The 22,560-nt window shown below is 54.9% G+C and overlaps 1 protein-coding gene across 1 annotated transcript; it reads right to left on the minus strand.

The window, feature by feature from the left end:
- Positions 1 to 2,854: 2,854 nt before the first annotated feature.
- Positions 2,855 to 21,507, minus strand: Nptxr (neuronal pentraxin receptor). The gene is made up of 6 exons (XM_021183195.2): positions 21,480 to 21,507; positions 20,496 to 21,385; positions 10,820 to 11,039; positions 9,145 to 9,392; positions 6,781 to 6,960; positions 2,855 to 6,461 (listed from the first exon to the last, which is right to left on the minus strand). The coding sequence occupies exons 1-6, from the start codon at positions 21,505 to 21,507 to the stop codon at positions 6,237 to 6,239; spliced, it is 1,791 nt and encodes a 596-aa protein (XP_021038854.2). The 3' UTR covers positions 2,855 to 6,236.
- Between the last annotated feature and the right edge of the window lie 1,053 nt (positions 21,508 to 22,560).

Raw genomic sequence — 22,560 nt, forward strand, 5'->3', positions numbered from 1 at the left:
CTCAGCCTGCTCTCTTATAGAACCCAAGACTACCAGCCCAGGGATAGCACCACCCACAGTGGGCCTTCCCCTCTTGAACACTAATTGAAAAAAATACCCTACAGTTGGATCTCATGGAGGCATTTCCCCAACTGAAGCTCCTTTCTCTGTGATCTTTCTCTAGCCTGTGTCAAGTTGACACACAAAACCAGCCAGTACTGTGGCAAACACCTTTAATCCCAGAACTCTGCAGAGGCAGGAAGATCTCGGAATTTGAGGCTAGCCTGATCTACACATTGAGTTTAAGGACAGCCAGGGCTATGAACTATGTAAAGACCCTGTCTAGGGGCTGGCGAGATGGCTCAGTGGTTAAGAGCGCCGACTGCTCTTCTGAAGGTCTGGAGTTCAAATCCCAGCAACCACATGGTGGCTCACAACCATCCGTAATGAGATCTGATGCCCTCTTCTGGAGTGTCTGAAGACAAAACACAAAACAAAAAACAAACAAACAGCCCTGTCTAAAACAAAACAAAACAAAACAAAACAACACCCCCGTCCCCCCAGCACAGAGGCTAAGATATTACCCACAGCGTGCATGGGATCCTGGGATGAGACTGAGCTGAGAGACCTCTAAACCCTCCATCCCTCAAGCTCTGCCTTCTGCCCCTCTCCTGAAGTATGGCAGGGGTTCTAGACTACCTGGGAGCTCAGAGGTCAGGTTCCTGGTCCCAGGCTTCAGAAGAGGCCTGACCCAGCTCTGGGGTTGACAGTGGGCCCTGCCCTGGGATCAGCTGGACACAGGCAGCCTGACCCAACACGGGCTATGTATCTGGGTCCCACAAATAGAACGGAGGCGAGTTCCAAAGTCTTTCAGAGCCTGCAGGCCTGCTACCATCCTTGGTTTATGCTGGAGGTGGGGGTAGGGAACCGGGGCCTTTGTAAGTTCTAGGCAGGCAGCCTATGGAAGTGAGCTACCAGCCCGAATAACTGCTTTCTCAGGAAGTTTTGTAACAAAGAGAACAAAGAAGGGATGGTCAAGAGAGGGTCTCAGCCGGACGTGGTGGCGCACGCCTTTAATCCCAGCACTCGGGAGGCAGAGGCAGGCGGATTTCTGAGTTCGAGGCCAGCCTGGTCTACAAAGTGAGTTCCAGGACAGCCAGGGCTATANAGANAAACCCTGTCTCNAAAAACNAAAAAAAAAAAAAAAAAAAAAGAGAGGGTCTCTTCTGCTCCGGGTGATTGATGAGTGGTCTCTAGTGGGTGATGCTGTTGAGAGGTGATTGGCTCAGAGGGCACTGACTCCACCACTTACTACACTGACGGGAAGTGTGTGGACTCCTAAGAGGAGAGGCCAATTTGGAGGAATTAGTCATTGGGACATGGTTTTTTAAATGATGTATTGGCCCTGCCTCCCCCCACCCCACCCTCCCCTCCCCCTCCCCTTCCCACACACCCCTCTACTATGATGCTCTGCTTTACCACCCGGAAATGACGGAGCCAGCTGACCATGGACTTGAAACCTCAGCAACTATAAGCCCAACCAAGGCCCGTTTAAGGGAGGAGACACGTGGTCACCTGCATGCCCACAGGAATGACAGAGCAGATGAGGAAGAGTTGGGGAATTCTGAAGACAGGTCCTTAAAAAGGTCAAGTGGAAGGATCCAGCCTCTGAGAGAAGCAGACGTAGTTCATCTGGAGTGGCAGGAGGGAGCTGAGGACAAGGCTGGCACAGTTCCTTGTCAGGCTTGGAGATGGTACTGAGGGAAGACTGGCCCATCCTTCTAATGCTTAGATGGATGAGATGACAGGGAAGGTCACCCTCTGGCATGTAAGGCTGGGGCAGAGGATTGGAGCCTGAGGTCAGAGAAGATAGGATGTTGCTGTTTGGGAGAGCAAGACCTTGAGCAGAGGCAGGAGGAAATGGCTGTTCCTTGCCCATTTCTGGCTGTGGATTTGTGCTTGTTAATGCTTATGCAGCCCCAGGCTTGCCTGCTGTGTTCTCTTCGCCTGTGCCGGTGTGGAGCAGGTGGAAGGGAATTTCCCTGGGTGGTGGGGCAAAGACAGAAGACGTATGTTTGTAAGGAAAGGGCTACAAGATGTGATAAACAAGGTGTGTTGGCCAGCAGCTTGGATTTCCAGGTGTATCTGTCTGTAGCTCCCTGGGGTTATATTTTAAAACAAACCTGAGAGCGCACAGATGCTCTGGGGCCCCAGCAGACTGGGCTGTGGCTTTCCTGTGAGATGTACATCTTCTTCAGGGCTAAATTCACTCTTGGGAGTTTGGAAAATGTTCCACTGATATGCACAGCCCCCAACCCAGCCCCTCTGACCTGATATTCTGAAGGTCACCACTTGAGATCAAGTCCAGCAATGACAGTGTTGGAAGGGCACTAGTGCTTGTTTGAGTCCAGTCTAGAAGTCAGGGAAGGGGACCCTAGACAAAATTTGAGGAGAGAAGGAAAAGCAGGAAGCAGAGAGGCTGTGTGTGATGTCATAGTCTTTCTTTTCCTGTGTCTTCTCCCAAGCCCCCAAGGGATGCAGCTCTCTGGAGGTCTGGGCATGACTCAGGAAGACTGGGTCCTAAGCAATACCAGGGACCCGGATCCTGGAACTGGGGCACAGGTGGGGAAGGGGTGTTGGGAATGAGGCCAAAGCCAAGTTAGAACTGGGGCACTTTTCACGTGGGACCTGCTTCTGTGCAGCCTTCCTCGGGAATCCTGAGAACCTGTGTGTCTGAGCCTAGCTCAGTGGAACTGGTCAGGCCAGGTGGGGGCATATATGGATGGGTGAGGCTTTGGGCCAGGCTAGGGGGAAGCTGTTGCTCTGGAGTCTGGCAGGGTGGCTCCCCTACCTCCCACATGACAGAAGAGCCTCCTCCGAGTAAACCACGTTTTATTTTGAACATTCAAATTTACAAAAAACAAGAAATGGTAACAAAAGCCATGGCACAGATCACACACGCACTCACACATACAGAGCATCTCGTGTCACTTATATACAAAATAGGGCAAGGTGGGGGAGGAGGGCAGTGGAGGGTCCTCGTTCCAAAGTGTCCAACCAGATGACTTCACATGCTCACTGCTGGCAGCTCAGCCTGGGAAGGAGTCTGTTCTCCACCCAGCAGGGGCAGGGAATAAATAGGGTGGGTGGGAGGCGGGATCTGGGGTGGCAGGCAGCTGGAGTTAAGGGGTAAGGAGGATACTAGTCCCTAATTTGGGAGGAGACCCTTCTCCAGTTTTCTCTCAGGCCAAAGGTGCTGGGACTAGTAGATAGGAATTCAGTTTGCAAGGGAAGGGAGTCACCACAGGGTCCTGGAGAAGAGAAGGGCAGTCAAGGGAACTTCCAGGGTCATTTGAGCTTCCTGGCCAGGCCTCAGCTCCCTCATCTACAAGCCAAGGGTTGAGTTACACCCCCCCCAACCCCCAACAGATCCTCATACTTCAGTCTGTGGTCCCCATTCACGTGTAACTGTGGTAAGATGACCCCCTGGGACATGGGAGAGGCCACTCCATGCCTCACAGATAGGAGATCTGGCAGAGAACCTGACATAGGCCGTGCCCAGAACAGGGGCCGAGCAAGAGCCACTTCCACCCTGCCTTTTCTGATGACCTCTAAAGATACTCCTTTCTTGCCCTTAAGACTGCAGCTCAGTCTGAGGCTGAGGCTGGGCATAGGTGAGAGACCCCTCCCTCCCCGGCTTCACGCCCCCACACCCCCACCTCTGCTCCTTCTGCACTCTGAAGGAGGTGGCGTGGACCTTTAGGCATCTAACCTGCCTCCAAATGGAAATCGAACTGTTCCCGGCTGGCCAATCAACACTGGGCAAGTTACTTTACCTCTCGAGTCTCATCCTTTTCTTGTGCATCACAGGGCTAAGAACAGTCTTGCCTTGTGCTGTGAGGATAAACCCGATGGTGCGGATACTGTGCTCTGTGCTGTCTCCAGGCCTAAGACTATCTAACCAGCCTAGTTCCATCTTCGTCAGACCCAGGGGCAACTCAGGGCCGCAGCTGTCTTGTTGGATGTGCTTGGGGAGACACAGCAGAAGACAGAGTGGGGGCTCCACATGCTCAGAGAATGTTCACAGCACAATCGATGAGAGCAGGTGGGGACTTTGGAAATAGAGAGGCAGCCCCTTCCCCAGTAATCCATACACAGAGCCTTGACCAGGTGCCTCTGTTTTTTCCCCTTCTGGGTTGGGTGGGGGTGGGGGTGGGGAGGTCACAGTTTAACCAGGGTGACCTGGCATGGAAATGTGACTGAGGTGTTGTTTTTCATCACCACTGGGACAAAGCAGAAAGGATGGGGATGGTGTGTCTGGTGGGCTCCAGTGAGCAGGCAGTTTCTGCTACATCCTTCCTAAGATGCTGTCTTCCCAAGGCCTCCTCTAAATCAATAGCAAAGGCCTCTTCTAGAACAATAGCAGGAACCAGGTGCGGCTTAGAGTCCCCCAGGTCTAAGTTCTGAATCCAGCTGTCACCCAGCAACAACCGGTGTCCTCACAAAAGACACTTGACCTAGCACTGGGGCTGATGTCATTGGTTGTTACTGGGCAACCGGGATCTCAGCAGGTTCTGGGTGAAGCCTCTGCAGCTCTCTCCAGGGGATGGGGATGCGGGTGCTGTGCCGCGTAGTTGCTCTCAAAATGGAAATGCAGATCTGCAGCCCAGAGGCGAGTCTTGGCCATGCTTCCCTGACATGGGCTGCAGCCTCTCCTGTGTCACGTCTCAGGCTGAGTGGCCATGGAGAGCACAGACAGGGACAAAAGTGGGGGGGTGGGATGGGGCAAGAGTCACCGGTGCCCACTGATACACCCAACCTGCTACTGTTCCAATCCATGGGAGAGGACCAACAGGGCCCTGCATCCTCCACTGTCTGTTGGAACTCTGTCTGGGCTTTTCCCCTCACCTCCTCAGGCTGTCAAGGTGTTGGGGTGTCCCCAGAAGATATTCTGGTATCCTGTGTGAAAGCACGTGTCCTCTCAAGTGCCTCCCTGCACAGGTATAAGCAGGACTCACAGGTCCTCAAGGACAGGCAGTGTGGTTCACAGAGAAGAGCACTTTGGAGGGACTCAGAGGGCCTGGGCCTGCTATGTTGTGCTGTTTGATCCTAGACAAGTTAATGGCCCTCTCTGTGCTCTTTTCCATCTCTCACCAGCAAGAGCTTACAATGGATGGTTTTTCTCAGCTCTGACATTCTTCTGTGCTCTTGGGGAAGTTGGTAGGGACTAGGAGAAAGCGAGGCCCAGAGAGGGTAGGTTCTTACTGAAAGCCACATAGCAAATCATAAAAACCTAGGGGTCCTCTCTCTCTCTCTCTCTCTCTCTCTCTCTCTCTCTCTCTCTCTCTCTCTCTCTCTCTCTCTCTCTCTCTCTCTCTCTCTCTCAGTGCTCTGCTTTCCGTCCCAGCATCCTCCATCCTTTCCAGGGCCACGCAGAAAGAGGTGATATGGTGGCTAAGCCACCAGGCTCTGCCTGGGAAGCATCTCCTCATTCATTGTGCCTCTGTTTTAGATGTGCTCAGGATAGGCTAGAGTGGCCCAGCAGGTCCTGTCTCAGGCATGGAGGGGGTGGGGTGGACAACCCTGCTGGTGAGCAAAGTTGCCAGTGGGTACAGGGGGTGATTACAGCCCTTTGGCCTCCAGGGTTTTGGTCCCTAACTGTTAGGGTAGGGGCTGGGGAAGGAACATCCTGGAAACTGAGGTGGGGCTTGAACCGACATGAAACCAACATTCAAACCACAACACATAAACTGGTGAGAGGAGGGAGGGGGAGGCAGAGGAAGTGGGAGCGATGACCCCGCAGCCCCTGTGGGCAACCCAGGAAGATAGAGAAGGAGCATCTTCTGATCTTTATACATCTCTGGCATCCCTTCTGCAGCCCGAGGTAGGCCTGGAGCATAGGGGATTTGAGGGTCAAAGGCCACCTCTACCCACGACTCCTTAGGGGATGTCCTTGGAATTAGTGGGGTCCGATGTGATCGGCAGGACAGTGTATATGATGGGAGAGACCAAGCCAATACATTGCCAGGAGGCAGGACTGCCTCAACCCCTACATTGATGTGAGATACTGGTGGCTGAGGGGACACCCATCCAGGGCAGGGCACTCTGGAGCAGTGGTTGCCCATGAGGAGAAGTGGGAGGTATAGCCAGGAGTGGGTAGAAGGGAAGGCCGGCATGTGGACAGGCTGAGGAGGGATGTGCCCCTTCAAAGTCCCGAAACTGACAGGCAATGGAGGGGCCCTGAATGAGGTGGCCCCTCATGCCTTTGCCCTCCCCTTGCACACATCAAAGGCGGCCTTCTTCGCACCTCCAAAGGCCTCTACCAGCTTATCTTCCCAGGGGAGGACATTGCCCATCAGTGGCCCGGTGCAATTGGCCATGCCCAGCACCTGGGCCGGTGTCAGAGCGTGGTCCCACAGGTTGAACTGTGCAATGTCACCAACGAAGGCCTGTGTGGCGTCAAATCGGCCTCCCAAGGTATCCTGGGCCAAGACAGCAACAAAGAAAGGAGAGAAACATGGAATGAGGGAGAAAGGGAAGAGAAATCAAGCCAGACAGCCTTGAGGTTCTAGCCCCGCCCCCACGGCTGCCCCGCCCCCACGGCGGCTACCTCCCGGGGCTCTAGCCTCACTGTTAAAGCTCTAGCTCCGCCCCAAGGTTCGGGTCTGATCCCAGGTTCTACCTGCTTCTAAGCCCAATGGCAAATTGGTGGGTCAGACAGGATGTTCACCGTTCTCTTCAGCAGAGGCCCTGGAGTGGGCGGGGCAATGACTTGGAGGAAGGGCTCTCCTTGAGCCTTACCTGCTCTTGACCCAGGATAAGGATGCCGTGTGGCTTGATGGGGTGCCAGGCTGCTAGGTTCTCGCCAGAACCCCGCAGTTCTCCGTCCTGGTATGCAGACCACAGTCCATCCCTTGTAGTCCAGGCGATGCAGATATGGTGCCAGTTGCTGTCTTTCAGGCTCAGGGGCATCTGGGCCACCTGGATACAGGACCCAAATCCCACATCAGAGGCCCAAGCCGGGGAAGTAAGATGAGGTGGCCAGCCTCATAACTTTCCTCCAGGGATGGAATTCAAGGTCTGATCTGCATTCCAACCATTGTCTCTCCTGTCCTAACTCTCCCTTTTCTCACCTGACCCCACCACGCAGCTATCCTCAGACCACAGGGACTATCTTTTTGGTTTTCAGGGCTTCAGGGTCACTCATGGTAGGGACAGTGTCCACAAATCCATTTCCCTTGCACACCTAATATATATCCCAGCATACAGTAGGGCTCATTCACTGGCATAGACAGAATAAGCCTTGGACTCAGTGGATGGGTGGGTCCCAATATCTGGCTGTGACTCTGCCACGAGCCCCCTTTCTGACCTTGGAGAGACTTCACTCCTTCCAGCGCCTCATCTGTAAAGTTGGAGAAAGAATACATAGTCGCTGTCTCTTCCTGAATCCAAGGCAGACATGGCTAATCAATCATGAGCTATGTATACTTAAGCTGGGACTCTGACCATGGTGCCTTAGAAGCTCCTGTTGATGCCTTCCTTGGCGCTGGTCTGCGAGGTGAAAGCTACTTGTTGTCTGTGACTTTAAATGGCTCCTGTCCCTCACAAATGCTTTGAGATCACGACTTCACGAGGCACTCTCTGATGCCTGCTGGGTACCAGGCCCCATGCCAGACTCAGACTGTGGATCTGGGCTTGGCCTTGAACAAACTGTGCCTGTACAGGACAAGCAGGGCTTTAGGGAAAGCATCGCCTCTAACTGTTCATGTCTACTGTCAGCATGACTGGATGTGGACATAACACAGGAGACGTGCATCTGTGCGCTACTGCTTGTGAGGGAGTTTCTAGAGAGATCTCATTGAGGGAAGGCCTACCCCAGATGTGGCTGATGGGCTGGGGTTTCAGACAGAATAAGAAGGAAGAGGCTAGCTCAGAGTCATCTCGCTTTGCTTTCTGGCTATGGATACAATGTGACCAGCCTCCATTCACCCCTGCCCGCAGCTACAGTTGGTCTTGCCACTGGGTCTGCCCTCAAATTTGAATCAGAACAAACCCTTCCTTAAACTGCTTTTGTGGTATTTTGCCACAGCCATGAGACAGACTTTAGGGGGAAAAAGCCTGGGGCTGCAGGAGAGGTCGGGGTTGGGGTAAGGATATGTGAAGAGGAATGCGGTGACAAAGGCCCCCTGAAAGGACATGGATTGGCTGTGGCATTGAAAACCTGGTGCTTCCCGCAGAACAAGGCCCCACTGAGTGATGCTCTGTCCAGGGTGCTGAATTCTCAGTCTCGAGCGCCTAGGGCTGCCCTCTGGCCGCGATGAACGGAGGAAGACAGCCCGGTCTCCCCTGTGATGTTTTGAACCTAAAGGCAGCACACTGACCTCCCCCTCCCCCCAGGGCCACTGCCTCCTAGACACCCGGTGGGGCTCCCAGCTGCATAGCTTGTGGGCTGGTCCCAGATGAGTGTGACCTGCATTTCCAGGGTGTCTCAAAATAACACCAGACACCCCCTAGGCTGAAACAATGTGGCAGGCAGCAGGCAGTTTTGGGAAAGATGTTCTTTCTCTGTAACTTCACAGATGCCAGGCAGATCCTAGGCCTGCCTTAGTCATGGGGACAGGTGGCCTAGACAGGCAGGGGATGACCTAAGAGCGGGACTATGGTAGTAAAAAAGAAAGTTCCGGAGCCCATGAAAGATGAGAAAACTAAGTCACAGGCTGGCAAATGAGACCACCTAGTGAGCAGATTAAATAGCCAGGACTCAAACATTACCCTCGGAATGGAGTCTGATATGGGCATCATTCCTTCCATGGTGGGGAGGGCAGAAGGGCAAGTTTTGGAGATCACCAACAGCCCTCCCTGGTAGTTAACTCCCACCCCCCTTCACGAACAGGGCTCAAGGTGCAGATGCCTGTAGGCTGGCCTCTAGCAGAATGACTTCTGCTTTCCCTTCTTTAGCCAGCCCTGCATCTGGGTTGTCTATATTCCCAGAACTGAACTTGGCACACAGTAGGTGTTAAATGTGTGCAGAGTATAGTGAGCAGGAGAGTGCAAGTGTCAATCCATACTCATTCAGCTCCTAGGTAGTGCAGGGCACTGAGCTGGAGCAAGCGGAGCCCTCCCTTGAGGCCCTAAGCCCTGCCCAGTGCCCTAGACCCCGCCCACCTTGTCGTTGATCAGCAGCTCCATTGGCTCAAGGCCGGCCTCCAGCAGCACGATCTCATTGGCCTGCCCGGGCACCGAGTAGGAGAAGGGGGTGCCCTGGCCGGAGCCACCCGACCTGGAGCGCAGCCACATGCAGGCAGTGAAGGCGTAGAGTTCTGGCAGCGCCTTGCGCACGCGGGCGTACATGTAGTTGTTGCGGATGGGGATGCTGACCTTGAAGGCATCTGGGGGACTGTAGGCCGAGGACCCTGCAAGGGACAGGGCGGGGTCAGAGGATACTGTGCGGTGAGGGCTAGTGGCTCCAGACCATCCGCAGGCTGGGGTGTGCTCCACATGATTTCGCTTAGCCTACTTTTGCCTCTGGGCTGAGAGGTGAGACTAAATTGGGCCCAGGGGCTCTTGAATCCAGACATCCTGAGTTCAAATCTCACCATCACTACTTTCTGACCTGTGAGTCTCTGTGAGATAAATGCAACCTCCTTGGGCCTCTATTTTTTCCATAGAACGGGCTAATGACTCGTTCTCCATTCCATGCTGTGAGAGTCGGTAGGCCCATAGGCTCCTCCGATCCTAGCTCTGATTATCACTTTTTACAGTTGTTCGCCTACGTTAGAAGCATTGTGCAGTGTCGTGTGTGGCAGGCTGGCTGGAAGTGCCTTCCGTATGCCACTTCCTCATGTCACTTCCTCACAGGCTCAGGAGGCAGGCACTGCACAATCCTCGTTTTTCAGGTGTGCCTCTGTACACAGGTTACTTTCCATTCATGCCTTCCCTCCTCCCCCCTGCAGACAGTTAAGAGATGATGCAGTTCCCCTGGGCCTCAGGGATGTTGGTGCAGAGGGTCAGCTTACTGCTGGACTGAGTGGGTTTGGAGGTCACTGCCACAGTCCAAGTAGTCAACTGGGTGTCTCCCTGGAGCACCCCAGGCCCACTGCTCCCCTACAGCTGAACCCACCATGGCCCCTTGGCTCCCACAGGTACTTTCTGCTTTTGCTCTCTAGGGCTGGCTCCAGGCCCCCTCCTCCAGGAAGACACCCAGGTTTCTTCCTTCTGAACTTCTGCCCTGCGCATGAGCTGTTCCCTGCTTCCCATCTTGCTCTCCCAAGGACCAGTGAGAGCTCCTAAGTCCCCAACGCCATCCTTCAATCTCTCAGGTGACGACAGCGAGGCCTGAGAGAAGTCAATGACCTTTCAAGGTCTAAGAGCCAAACCTGTGACAGACTTAGAAGCCAGGGGTCTGACACTTAAACCTACATTACGAATCTCTGACCCCTAGCAGTAGCCAGGCCTGAGGCTTAAACAAATGACAGAGGCCGATAGATTTACTCAGAGGTGCTGATTGTGGATGGCTAGATGTGTGGCGTGCCGTCTGAAGGATCTGGTCACAGGTCTAGACCATCCTCTTACCCGCGGTGTGACCTTTGATAAATCACTTGACCTCTGTCACATTCACTGTCTTTACCTGTGAAAACCCTGTGGTTAGTGAAGATTAAATCAGCCAGGGTGTCACTACGCAGCCAGCCCCTGGGGCCAAGCAGAGCTAGAAATGACAACTGTGACTTTGAAAGTGACAGGCATCCCCCAGCAGGCTCTCCCTGTCTTGTTCTACAGCCTCTGGAAGTTCCAGCCAGAGACCAGGACCAGGCAGCTCAGCCATCTGCACCCCAGGACCTACCGTGCTCCAGCTCGGCCACGCGACCCTGCAGGGCATTCAGCTCCTTCTCTACTTCCTGTCGTTGCTGGTGGCTCCCGTGACTGAGGGCGGCTCGCTCCTTCTCCAGCGCCAGCACCTTGGCCAGCAGCTGGCCTTCTAGTTCATCCATCTTGGAGTGCAGGGCGGTGGGCACAGCTGGGGCTGGAACCGAGGAGAGGTTCCCACGGGCTGGGAGCTCCTGCTGCTCGAAAGGGAAAGGGAGGACGGTGATGTGGTGTCACACGGTGGTGTCACACAGTGGTGCCACCACCCCGCCGGCCACCACAGGCGAGCTTAGCTTCTGGTGGGCAAAGCTGAGATAGTGAAGCTATGGCAGGCAGGGTATGCACAGGCAGAGCCTGCATGCAGAGGGAGCGAGAACCCTCACAAACACAACCTCATAACGGACAAGGACCACACTGACAGCTTGTAGGCCTTCTGGCTGGGACACAAAACCCCCTCCTAGGGCTGGGACACAGTTGAGGGCAGGGCCTCCCGGGACACACCTGTGACCTGGTTGTCTGGATGGGACTCTAGCATTCCATTATCTCGGGATTGTAGTAACAATCCCAGACTCAAGTAGCAGGCGAGGGCTCAAACCCAGCTTGGGAAACAACCTGCTGAATAATGCTAGGGAGACACGTAAGCCATTCTGAACTTATATTCTCATGAGACTACTGTGCCGTCACCTTGGAATCATTCTGGGGAGGATTGTGTGGCCAACACCAATAAACAGAGAGTAATGGCTGCCAATGTCTTCGGCATTCAGGATGGTCCGAGGCCGGCTCTGGCACCCTGTGTCTAGCCCAGGAGAACAGTGTGCAGAGTCTTCTTTGTCCTGTCTTAAATTGGGCGGAACTGAGGCAGGCAGGCAGGCTAGGCCACAGGTTCAGACTGGAAAGGACATTCTCCGGTGAACACATCACAGAAGTGCCAGCAGGGCTTTGAGGAGTCAAATTGGACGTGGCTTCCTTCACCCTTCACAGTCTCCCTCAACTTCTGCAAGGTCCCATGTTTCCACACTCCCCAGACGTCCAGGCAGTGAGGTTCCAAGGCCGAAGCTTGGTAGTATCTTCAGTGTTTGGGGTAGCATCTGGCACACAGTAGGTGCTCATGGAACACAGTGGGTGCTTGTGGCACACAGCAGGTGCTCATTCCTGTTTGGTCAGTGAACAAATTGGGAAGATCCTCCGAGCAGAGGTGAGGGCCAAGTTTGAACTTGTCCCAGACCTCCAATCCTTTGAGGCAACCTCACACTTCAGGTGGGAGCCACTCAGCAGAGTTGGGGACAGATGAGACACGGAGGGTGCAGGGCTCCTCAGGGGGCTTCAGGACGTGACTGTAGACTCCCACTGAGCTTCCCTACCGTGACATATCCAGAGGGTGGCTGCAGCTTGTCTTCCACTGCTATCTTTAGGCACAATCTATGCATCTGAAACCCTGGGCCTGACACACATCCCAGCCAGGCTGTGGCCTCTCTCCTGTGTACCACAGCCCTCATGTGGGGCTCGCAGAGCCCTGACCTACAGGCAGAATGGTGGTACCAGGCAGTCACCCTGTACCCTGCTCATGAGGGACAATACCAAGGCTGAGTCTGAACTCTACACATCCTCGGCCTGAGGACACCTTATTGGTTACCATGGCAGCTCCTGTGCCCCAGATCACATTAATGCAAGGGACACACTGATCCCCTTATCCCAGGAAAGGTTAAGAGGCATGTCCAGTATCACCAAGCAAGTGACCAGCAAGGCCAGGGCTGCGTCACTGAGAATGAATGGATCCCTAATTTTGTTCTTAGGGGCAGGGCCAGTGCCATGAGGCTCAGGGTGCTCAAGGGCTGCTGACAGACATTGTCTTGTCTCTAGCTGGAAACTGGGTGTCCTCCATTCTCCTTCCAGAGTGACCAGGACAAACAATTTACACTGTAGAGTCTAGCTGCTTCCTTCAAGGGGACACACAGGTGGCTGTGGGGTGGGGGTGGGGGGAAGAGTATACAAGCTGTCCTTGGTCAAAGTTCCTGTTTGGTGGCACCAGGAGGCCAGCGAGGAGGGGGCTCAGGGGCTGGGCGGCAGCCTCCCCCCACCCCAGCATGTGAATCAGAGAAACACAACGCCCCCATCCCGCTTCCATCTGCCGTGGCGCAGGCTGGTGGCGTGGGCTCTGTGGGCTGTGTGCCAAGTGGGCCCCAGCCTGAAACGGTAGGGGGACAGCAGGGATGATGTCACGCTGTCCCCCACTCAGCACCTGATAGGGCAGGAAGGGAGGTCTGGACTCCAGGCGTGTTGTTGAGAGTCCATGGTAGAGTTTATTATATCTGGGCCTAGAGCCAAAGCCCAGGGTTCTAGGCCCAGCTTGGTGGCTCAGGAGCTGATGGGGATGAGGTGGGGGTGGGAAGCTCCTTAGCCTCAGCAGGGGACACCAAGAAAGGAGCATAGCTGACAGGGGTAAGGGGGCTGGGGGGTGGGAGGGATAAGCTGCCCTTATCTCTTGGGGACTAAGTGTTGAGGCTCAGAGAGGGTGGGCTACCTGCTTAAAGTCACACGGCAGTCCTGTGCCCACTCCTCATGTCAACTGGCACAGCCTGAGTCTCAGTTTGTTCTTCTGCCAAATGGGTATGCAATATTGTCCTGTCTGCTAGGAAATCCTAAAGGGGTGATCTGAGCGGCCATGAGAACACCAGGAAAGGCAGGCTCTGTCACACTGTGTAGGACGGCCTCACAGAGGACCCCATAGGAGGATCCTGTAGTGTGACACGGCTGAGGTGCGGAACGAACTGGAAAGCCAACTGCATGACCTCATGCAAGCAGATGCTTCTTCTGTGTCAGAGAAGAGGAAGGGCCTGACTTCAGAGCCTATGCACAGTCTATCCCTGCCTGCTCACTCAGCCCAGGTTCTGAGGCCAGTAGTGTAGTCCCTGCCCCCAACTGTGCTCATATCCTGTGAGTTCTGCCCACTATCACCCTGGCGCCACCAGCCGAGTGGCTTGTTACAGAAAGATGCCGTGCCTCAGTTTCCCTATTGGCACAAGAGCAATACAATCTCAGGGCCCTCCAGGGGCCTGGGAACTGTGTGAAGTGCTAACTGTCACCACAGCTCCAACCCTACCTCAGCATGTCCTAAGGGGGCTGCAGGTCCAGCTCAGGTGGCAAAGGACTCTGGCGCTCCACAACCGTGTGGTGTGGTGCACATCCTGTGACCCCTCAGGAGGTGGAGTCAGGAGGGTCAGAAATTCTAGGTAATCCTTGGCTACATATCAAGTTCAAGGCCAGCCTGGGTTACATGAGATCCATCTCAAAAACAGATAAATAAAAGAAATGTTTTGAAAGGATACATACTTCTCTACATCCAGCCCTGAAACCCATTTGTCAAGTTATTACACTGAGAGAAAAGCTAGGCACGGGGAGGCTAGCAGTCCACACTGCCGGATGTCAGGTGACAGAGGGAGGTGGTGGTACAGGGAGAAGGTAGGGGTGAGATGGCCAATCGGAGGGAGGTGCCCGTGTCCCAGCACCCCAAATCCATCTCACCCTGAGGCTTTAACATATGCTGTTCCTCCTGCCAGGAATACTCTTCCTGCTGCTGCAACCCATTTTCTCCCGAGAGAGCGCCTGCTCTCCCAGATGGCAGCTTCCCTGACACCTGAGCCAGCTGCTCCAAAAGAACGGGGTTCCAAGCTCTGCCGGGGCTTCTGTGCCCTCATCCACTCCTTCCGCCAGCCGTGTGCACCCTGGCAACAGTGTGCCTGCGTAACAGTCACCGGCTCCTGGCCGAGTGGTCTGCGAGGCGGTGTTGGATTTCTCACTTATGGGATCTGTGGCCTTGAGCAAGCTGCTGGGCCTCTCTGACCCTCATGGTCATCAAATGTGAGAGCTGGGTCATGTTTCAATACTTCCTACATTTGGAGTGCAGGGGATGAGATGCACGGCAGGACCTAAGTCTGGCATGTCACAAGGGGCCCTCGAACAGTTATTACTATTACTGTTAACTGAGGGGACGGACACGGGGTAATGAAGCTGGATGGCCACATTAGAATGCCAGCTGAGCCACTCGGGCACGCCCCTGATGAGCTTCCCTTGGTGTCCTCAGCAAAGATAGGACCCTGGCCCCAATCCAGTTCGTTTTTGTCTTGGCAACAGTCTTGGCTCAACCCCACTGAGTTGTGTGGCCTTGAACAAGTCCCTCTGTCTCTCTGATCCTATTCTTGATGGGAACCGCTGTGGACGACACACAAGCTCAACTGTGGTCCTTGGCTTCCAGTAGGGATAAGACACTCAAGCCATCCTGGGGACACCCTGTTAGGTTCATTCCTTTGTGAGCAAGCCTAACCTTTGACCCTATCCCACCATAGACAAAGATCTCCAGAGTGGAACAGTGCCTGACATCACGAATTAGCAAACCACGAGAGTCCTGAGTCCTTTACACCCACCAGCTCTGGGAAGCTTGCAATTGACCAGGCCTGGTGGGCGAGGCTCGCTCTCGGGTGGGTGTGGAAACTCTTACAGCCACTTTGGGAAAATGTGTCACAGTATCTACCGATGCTAAATTTATGTCCCTGCTGGCACCCAAGCATCCCACTGCTGGGGACAGGGCCAGCAGGAAGGAGGCTGATGGCCACCCAAAGAGACCATACAGTGTTCACAGGAGCTTCACACTAGTATCAGACGGAACTCAGTCTGTCCTCAGACGATAGGGTGATGGTGCCTCTGCGGAGTGACAAGTGGCCATTGCCACAGACACCCGACTCATGGCACAGGAACAAAGCAACTCAAGGTTCAAATACAAGTGAAACTCATTAATGGTGGCCATGGCCAGAACTGGGGCACCTCCGTGATTTGAGGAGGCCCAAGAGAGCCTTCAAGACCTGCGAATGAATGTTCTTGCTGCTACCCCGGGAGTGCTTTCCCAGGGGTGCCCACATATCTCTGCCCAGGCCTGTCCACTGGGGATTTGTGTCCTTTATAAGTGAGACACATGAACCCTTACAGTCTGCGGATGTATTCTTCTGTGGTAGACCACAGAAATAAGAAGTGACCGTCTAAGCTTCTGACACAGCAGGAAGGGCCTCTCTTCTTAGGAGGACAAGAAGATTGTTGTTGATGTTTTGTTGTTTTTTTTAAAGGTGATGGGATGTCCCATCTCATTCAATATGCCGGGTAATTGAATATCAGACACAGAAGGGTTTCAGAGGTCACAGCATGACAGTGGCAGGCCCATGCTTTACAAAGCCAGGCTTCTTGCTAGGATAAAGGTCTACTATTTAGATACTCAGGTTAAGGGCCTTTCACACCCCAGCACACCCATTTTACAGATATGAAAATTGAGATCTGAGCCAGGCGGTGGTGGCACACGCCTTTAATCCCAGCACTTGGGAGGCAGAGGCAGGCAGATTTCTGAGTTTGAGGCCAGCCTGGTTCTCAGAGTGAATTCCAGGACAGCCAGGGCTATACAGAGAAACCCTGTCTCGGGGGGAAAAAAAAAGGAAAAGAAAAGAAAAAGAAAAAGAAAAAGAAAATTGAGGTCTGGAAAGCGAGTGTTCCAAGTATTAAGTGAGCCCCATGCTGCTGGCCCCTCTGGGGCCATTTAGAGTTTGCAAGGTGTCTAGGAAGTATCTGGTCTGCTATAGGGTTATTTTGGGGGTTTGGGTTTTTTGTTGTTGTTGTTTGTTTGTTGTTGGTTGTTTGTTTTGAGATGGACCATCATGTAGCCCAGGCTGGCCATGAACTTGCTATGAGGCTGAGGATGACTTTGAAATTTCATCCATTTGCTTCTGCTGTCTACAAGTTAGGATCGCAGGTGTGTACCACAATGTCCCATTTATGTCCCAATGTTCCTGCAGGCTTGCCAAACTACCAATGGGACTTCACCCCAGCCCCTCCCTAGGGAGTCTTTACAACAGGGAGTCCTGACAAAACCAAGGGGCAGAGGTCTCTGCCTGTATTGCATCCCTCAGACTCTGCGCCTTCAGGTGTCCTTTCCCTAGACAGAAATGTGCATGACCTATTTCGCATGACAGAGACAGAAGGGCTAATGTATAATACATACTTCAAAAGGGTCAGCTGCTCCTGGCAGCCCCAGGGGAGCCTCCGCAACAGCAGGGCCAGCCTCTGAGACCTGGCCAGCACTGTGCCACTCTTAGTACCCAGAGATGAAGGTGGGCACTGCCCTCACTTGTATTCCTCACTGTCTTGTAGGTGGGGAATGTCCGACCCCATCTAGTGTAGAGTCAACACGAAGAACCAGACAGGGCCCTGGAGTCCTGGAGTACTTATAGGTTAAACCCAGGCTCTGATGCTGGGACGGGAAGCCAGTGTTTTCATCTCTCTGGGTCAGTTTGTTGAAAAGACAGGAATAGTGTCTCCTCCACAGAGTGAAGGGAGGATTAAATGAGACATTGTGACGTTCCCAATGCACAGTAAGTGCTTCATAATATGGGCGGTCACCGTTAGAACATCAGTAAGTGTTGCTTCCCTGAACCCAGCATCCTTTGAAATTCCCATCAGGATGCTCTTCATGGTGGCTCTGCTCCAGAACGGGGGCAGGGCAGGGTGGTGGAGGGCAGGGTTTGTGTCAAGGAAAGACATTAATCCTGAATTTCTACCCTACACACACATTAGCACAAAAATGGAACTCCGGGACAAGCCAGCATGGCCGGATGCCACGTAAGTGGACCTGCTCCTTTGGAAAGCGGTGCTTGGAAGTGAACATCCGCTGACCTGAGAATGGCTCTCCCGGGACTCCAGCTAAAGGCTCCATTCAACAGACTGGAGAGGAAACAGATGGCTTTACCACCGTATGCATAAGAGAAGAACCAGAGGCAACCTGTGCCTATCCAAGGCACATGGGCTAGTGACGGATGGATGGGGGGCAGGGGGTTGGTGGATGGTGCTTCTGCCCTGGCCTGTTACAGTGCCTGCTAGTGGAGTGGTATCAGGGAGTGCAAAGGAGGAGAGAATAGAGGAATTAATTGAGGTTTGTTTTTTTTGTTTGTTTGTTTTTTTTGTTTTTGTTTTTGGGTTTTGGTTTTTTGTTTTTGTTTTTGTTTTTGTTTTTTTCAAGACAAGGTTTCTCTGTGTAGCCCTGGCTGTCCTGGAACTCACTCTGTAGACCAGGCTGGCCACAAACTCAGGAATTTGCCTGCCTCTGCCTCTCAAGTGCTGGGATTAAAGGTGTGCGCCACCATGCCCTGCCCCAGATTTTTTTTTTTTTATGATCAATAAAAATAAGTAAGTTAAGAAAAAAAAAGATGAATGTTTTTTCTGAAGTTCTCAAATATGGCCCCCACCTGAGGTGGGGTGTGAGGAGAAGGGCAACCTTCCCCGATCACATATTGGAATCAGGTCTGGCTGGAGCACACGTGACTCTGGGGTGCAGAGGTGGGTGGCTTAGGTGTGGGGCACAGTATGGTCAGGGAAGAGGCCTCTGGGGGGATTGATGTGCTAATGTGGGAACAGTTGGACTGACCCAGCCAAAGGTGGAAGAGACAGGGAGGTGAGGCCGGGGAGTCAGACTAGATTCAAGCAGCTGGCCAGGTTCAGGCTGAGGAGTGTGCCCCCATGAAGGACCCCAGGGTAAGCTTTAGGAACAGCCCAGATGTGCGCGGAAGAGAGAGACCAGCCAACAGGCAGCTGAGAGTGAGCACACAGGTGCCAACAGGATCTGTGGGTCATGCGGTGTGGGCACTGGAAGCCCCTGCATGTGGCTCAGCCCACCCAGGGGACCAGAGAGCCAAGAAAGACCTTGAAGCGGGCAGAGATGCTGTGGGAGAGTAAGGAAGGGGCAGGGGAGATGCATCTAGAAGCCAAGAAGGAAGGAGAGCGTTCAGAGGACTGAGGGGCGTCAGCAAGGCAAAGAGTGAAAAACCCCCTTCAGTTTATCACCTCTGGGGACATTAGCAAGAGCGAATTCAGGGTACTGCAGCTGTGACAGCAGACCCTGTAAACCTGGGGCTTTCACCTACACTGAATGAGAAAAGAGGGGGAGAAACCAGGCAGTGGCCTAGAAGTGCATGAGCCCCCAACTGAGAGTGGCAGTGTGACCCTAGGGCATTGACTCTGGCTGCTGCCAGGCTCAGAGACCAGACCACGTCTGTTTCACTCGGCAAACAGGAGAAGGGGGGTGTGGAGAAGCTGGAGAGGGTGGAGAAGCTGGGGGGGGAGGGATGTTCCCAAGCCTGAGAAGCTGACCTACTGCCAAGTCCCTGCTGCCAGGATCCCTCAGCCTCGGCAGGCCCACTGCAGGGAAGCCTACCCGGACAAGAGCCAGGTGCCAGGGAGCAGGGTCAGCACAGCCGTGCCAGTCACAGCCATGGGAGGAGCCACCTGTGCCATCTCTGGTGCCAGGGCTAGGGCATGGAGGGAAAGTTGAGGGAAAACTCAAATGATTCTCACATTAGTACAATCTTAAAGGGAGAATTTGCTCCCATTTATGTACTTGTTTATACCTTTGCCACTGGAGTGTCTGTCTGGTGAGATGTACAGTGTCACGATGCCCATTTTACAGGTGAGAAGACTGAGGCTCCCCTCCCCTGCAGCTTTTATCTGCCCCTCCCCCCACTGCTCTTGGCTTTAAGAACTTCACCCCTGGGCCGAGAAGCAGGGTGCTTGCCTGGCTTGGCCTCTCTCTCTCTCTCTCTCTGCCACTCAGCTCAGAACGTTCGAAATGAATTTTCTTATCTCCATAAAGGGAGTGGAAGCCCTGGAGGTGGTATGGGGAAGCTGTGGTCTGATAACTCTGAAGGTGGGGGTTCAAGCAGCTGACTTCATGGTGGTCTGCTGGGATGGAGCCTACAACCTTCCCACAGGTATCTCCTCAGCTTGAACTTGGAGCCCTATACATGCTCTCTCTGCCCATTTAGTTCGTCCATGCTTTCACTTCACCCTTGCCTTGCCCAGCTACAGCCTGGGGGAGAAGGCTGGGGACACAGCGTCAGCCCTATCTCGCCCCTCCTTCGAGGGTTTATTCCGTGTCTGGAAATCAGTCCATGTCTGGGAATGGCCAAGGCTTTCCTGGCTGTTTGTCCTGCCCAATCTATCTTATGTATATGTCCCCAGACTGGGAATTTGTAACAGGGAGGAAAGGGACCATAGGTATAATCAATGAATGCCTTAGCATCACACACAAACCCGAGAAGGGTCCCTACTCCCTGGGGACTCCTTGTATCTGACCTGGAAAAGGAAGCGGAGGGAGCTAAGTACACCCCTATTGAGGAGTCATCCGCTGGTTTCCCCCAAGAGTCCAGAGCTTCAGGTACATAAAGCTGGGCGTGGCCCGGGGATGAGAGGTGATGCAGGCGTGCAGGTTGGTGCTAATGAGGCACTCTTGGGCTTGCCAAGACAGCTAATGGTGCTCCTAAAGGCAGTGAGTACGGAGTGGGAGCTGCTCTAGGTTCCCGAGGAGAGCATCTAAGGAGAGCATGTGCCAAACATCCCCACACCTGCATCTCAATCAATTTCCACTACAAGTGGACGCCGTTCTCCCATTCTCATGCCCCGATCACCATGTCAGGCTCCCACCGGCGATTCGGACCAGAACACTCCCATAGTGCCTGCCAGGGGCATGCTTCAGGTGACCGGACCGCAGCTCCAGGGACCCGGGACCCCCGCGCCGCAGGCAGAGCAGGGCCCCTTCACCCCGTGTCCCCCGACGGCGCACCACTCACCTCGATGCGCTCGATGCGGTCTCGCAGCGCGCGCACCGCGTCCTCCAGCTCCAGCAGCAGCGCAGGTGAGTCCCAGGCGCCGTCGGCCATGGTGTCGCGGCGGGGCCCGGCGTCCTGGAGGCCGCGCGGCAGGCCGCTCTCACAGCGGCCCAGCTTGCCGGTGAGCTCGCGGATGGTGTCCCGGTCTGCGCGGATGCGCGCCTCCTGCTGCAGCGCCGTCTGGCGCAGCTGCTCCGCGGTGCTCTGCAGCAGCAACAGCTCCGCGCGCTCGCCTGCCGCGTCCCCCTGCTCGGCCCCCGACGGGCAGGCGGCGGCCAGCGGCGTACAGAGGAAGCGACTGAGCAGCGGCACGGGCGGCGGCGGGAAGACGCTGGCCGCCGGCTCCCCGGGCAACACCGAGGGCCCGGCCGAGCCGCCTGCGCTGTGCAGGGCGCTCAGGCTGCGCTGCGGACCCGAGCCACCGGCGGCCGAGGCGGCCGAGGCGTTGTCGGTGCCGCCGGGCAGCGCGCGAGCGGGGCTGGCCGCCAGGGGCACGCTGGCGATGATGCAGATGACGGCACCGAGGAACGCCAGCATGCCCGCGGCCAGCAGCACGGCCAGGAACTTCAGCGTGAGGCGCGGAGGGGGCGCGCGAGGCCCCCGGCAGGCGCGGCGGCGGGGTCGGGGCGCAGGGCCCGGGAGCGCGGGAGCCGGAACGGGAGCCGGAGCAAGAGCCGGAGCTGTCGCCGCGGCCGCTGCTGCCGCCGCTCTGAGCCCGCGCGGCGGGAGGAGGAGGAGAAGGCGGGCGCGGCGGCCCCGCCCCACTCGCTCCCCCGGGGCCGGCCCAAGCCCAGCCCCGCACCCGTTCTGTGCCGGGAGCCCGGCTGCGTGCGCCACGCCCAGGGCTTCATCTCACTCAGAAGGAGGTAACTGGATGGCTACGTGGCGGCTGGGTTCTAAGGCGACCCTGCGTCCTGGCCTCTGGTCCTCTCCGGGTCCTCCCACCCCCCGGAATGCCCACAGCTGTGTCCATGCGGGGCTCTGGCCTCAGCACGCTGCAGCCTCGGTTGCAGTTAACACCAGTTTGAACATGTTCACGATACAAATGAGGAAACTGAGGGCCCTGGGCTCAGCGTGATGCCAGCTCTGTTGTAGTTAAGCCTCAGCCTGAACATGCTCCTGATAACAAAGAGGAAACTGAGACCCTCGGAGGCCAAGTGGCAGCCCAAGGTCACACAGCTAGACTGCATTTGAAGCAGCATTGAGGTGAGCCACGTCTGCCTGGACAGGACTACTAAGGTGAAAGCTAGCGATCAAGGAGACAGCAGTCGAGGGTGAGGAGGCCATTTGACCTAATCTGTTTCTGCTGTGGTCACCTGAGTGTCATCTGCTACTTCCTCTTTCCAGAGGAGCAGGTTCGCTCTGCCCCAAGCACCCCATCTGAGCCCTTAGGTCTGCAAGCATCAAAGTTGGCAGAGGATAACCCCCTAGCTCGCTGCAGCCTCTGTCAGAATGGCAGGTGGGATGCAAGCTGGTGGGCGCCAAGACCAGGCAGGAGTGGGCTATGTGTGTAGGTTTTACTTTATCGTGCCTAAAATGCCTCTATATATATTCTGTTGAAAATTAACTTTGCAATGAAAAACGTTAAAAATCTTCCCACCCTTTCCAGTCCGGCTTCAGCCCTGCTGTTCTGCAGGCTATCTCTGCCTGGGGTGGATTCCTGGGCTGGAAGAACCCCTGGAGGCCATGAAGTTTCACACTGCAGCCTGGTAATAGCTCACTAAGTCCTGAGCCAAGCCTTGACCATCTCAAAACGTAGACATGACTGGGGACCAGGACCTTTCTGAGGAGGCAGCAACCTCCAGAATCCTGGGGGACCTTACCTTACTGGCACCCCATTGGAGGTCCATGAGCATCCATTCCGACTCCCTTCACTTTCCAGGCTGGGGGTTATGTCACCTCTGCTCACCCACATCCTAGAGTCAGGGATTGTTGTCCAGATATGCTAGTGAGAGGCACAATGCGGGCTCTGCTCATCATGAGCACCCAGAGCTGGGTTGATGATAATTAATAACCTGAGACCCCA

This window comes from Mus caroli, chromosome 15, assembly GCF_900094665.2.
Source record: "Mus caroli chromosome 15, CAROLI_EIJ_v1.1, whole genome shotgun sequence".
NCBI classification, from domain to species: domain Eukaryota; kingdom Metazoa; phylum Chordata; class Mammalia; order Rodentia; family Muridae; genus Mus; species Mus caroli.

What these genes read in the sequence shown, in the direction of transcription:
- Nptxr (XM_021183195.2), bottom strand. Translation starts at nt 21,507, where the DNA reads ATGGACACAGCTGTGGGCATTCCGGGGG. An exon ending in ACCGCATCGAGCGCATCGAG is followed by an intron (nt 11,040 to 20,495) that starts GTGAGTGGTGCG and finishes CCTTTCGAGCAG; the next exon opens with CAGGAGCTCCCAGCCCGTGG. An exon ending in CGTGGCCGAGCTGGAGCACG is followed by an intron (nt 9,393 to 10,819) that starts GTAGGTCCTGGG and finishes TGTCCCTTGCAG; the next exon opens with GGTCCTCGGCCTACAGTCCC.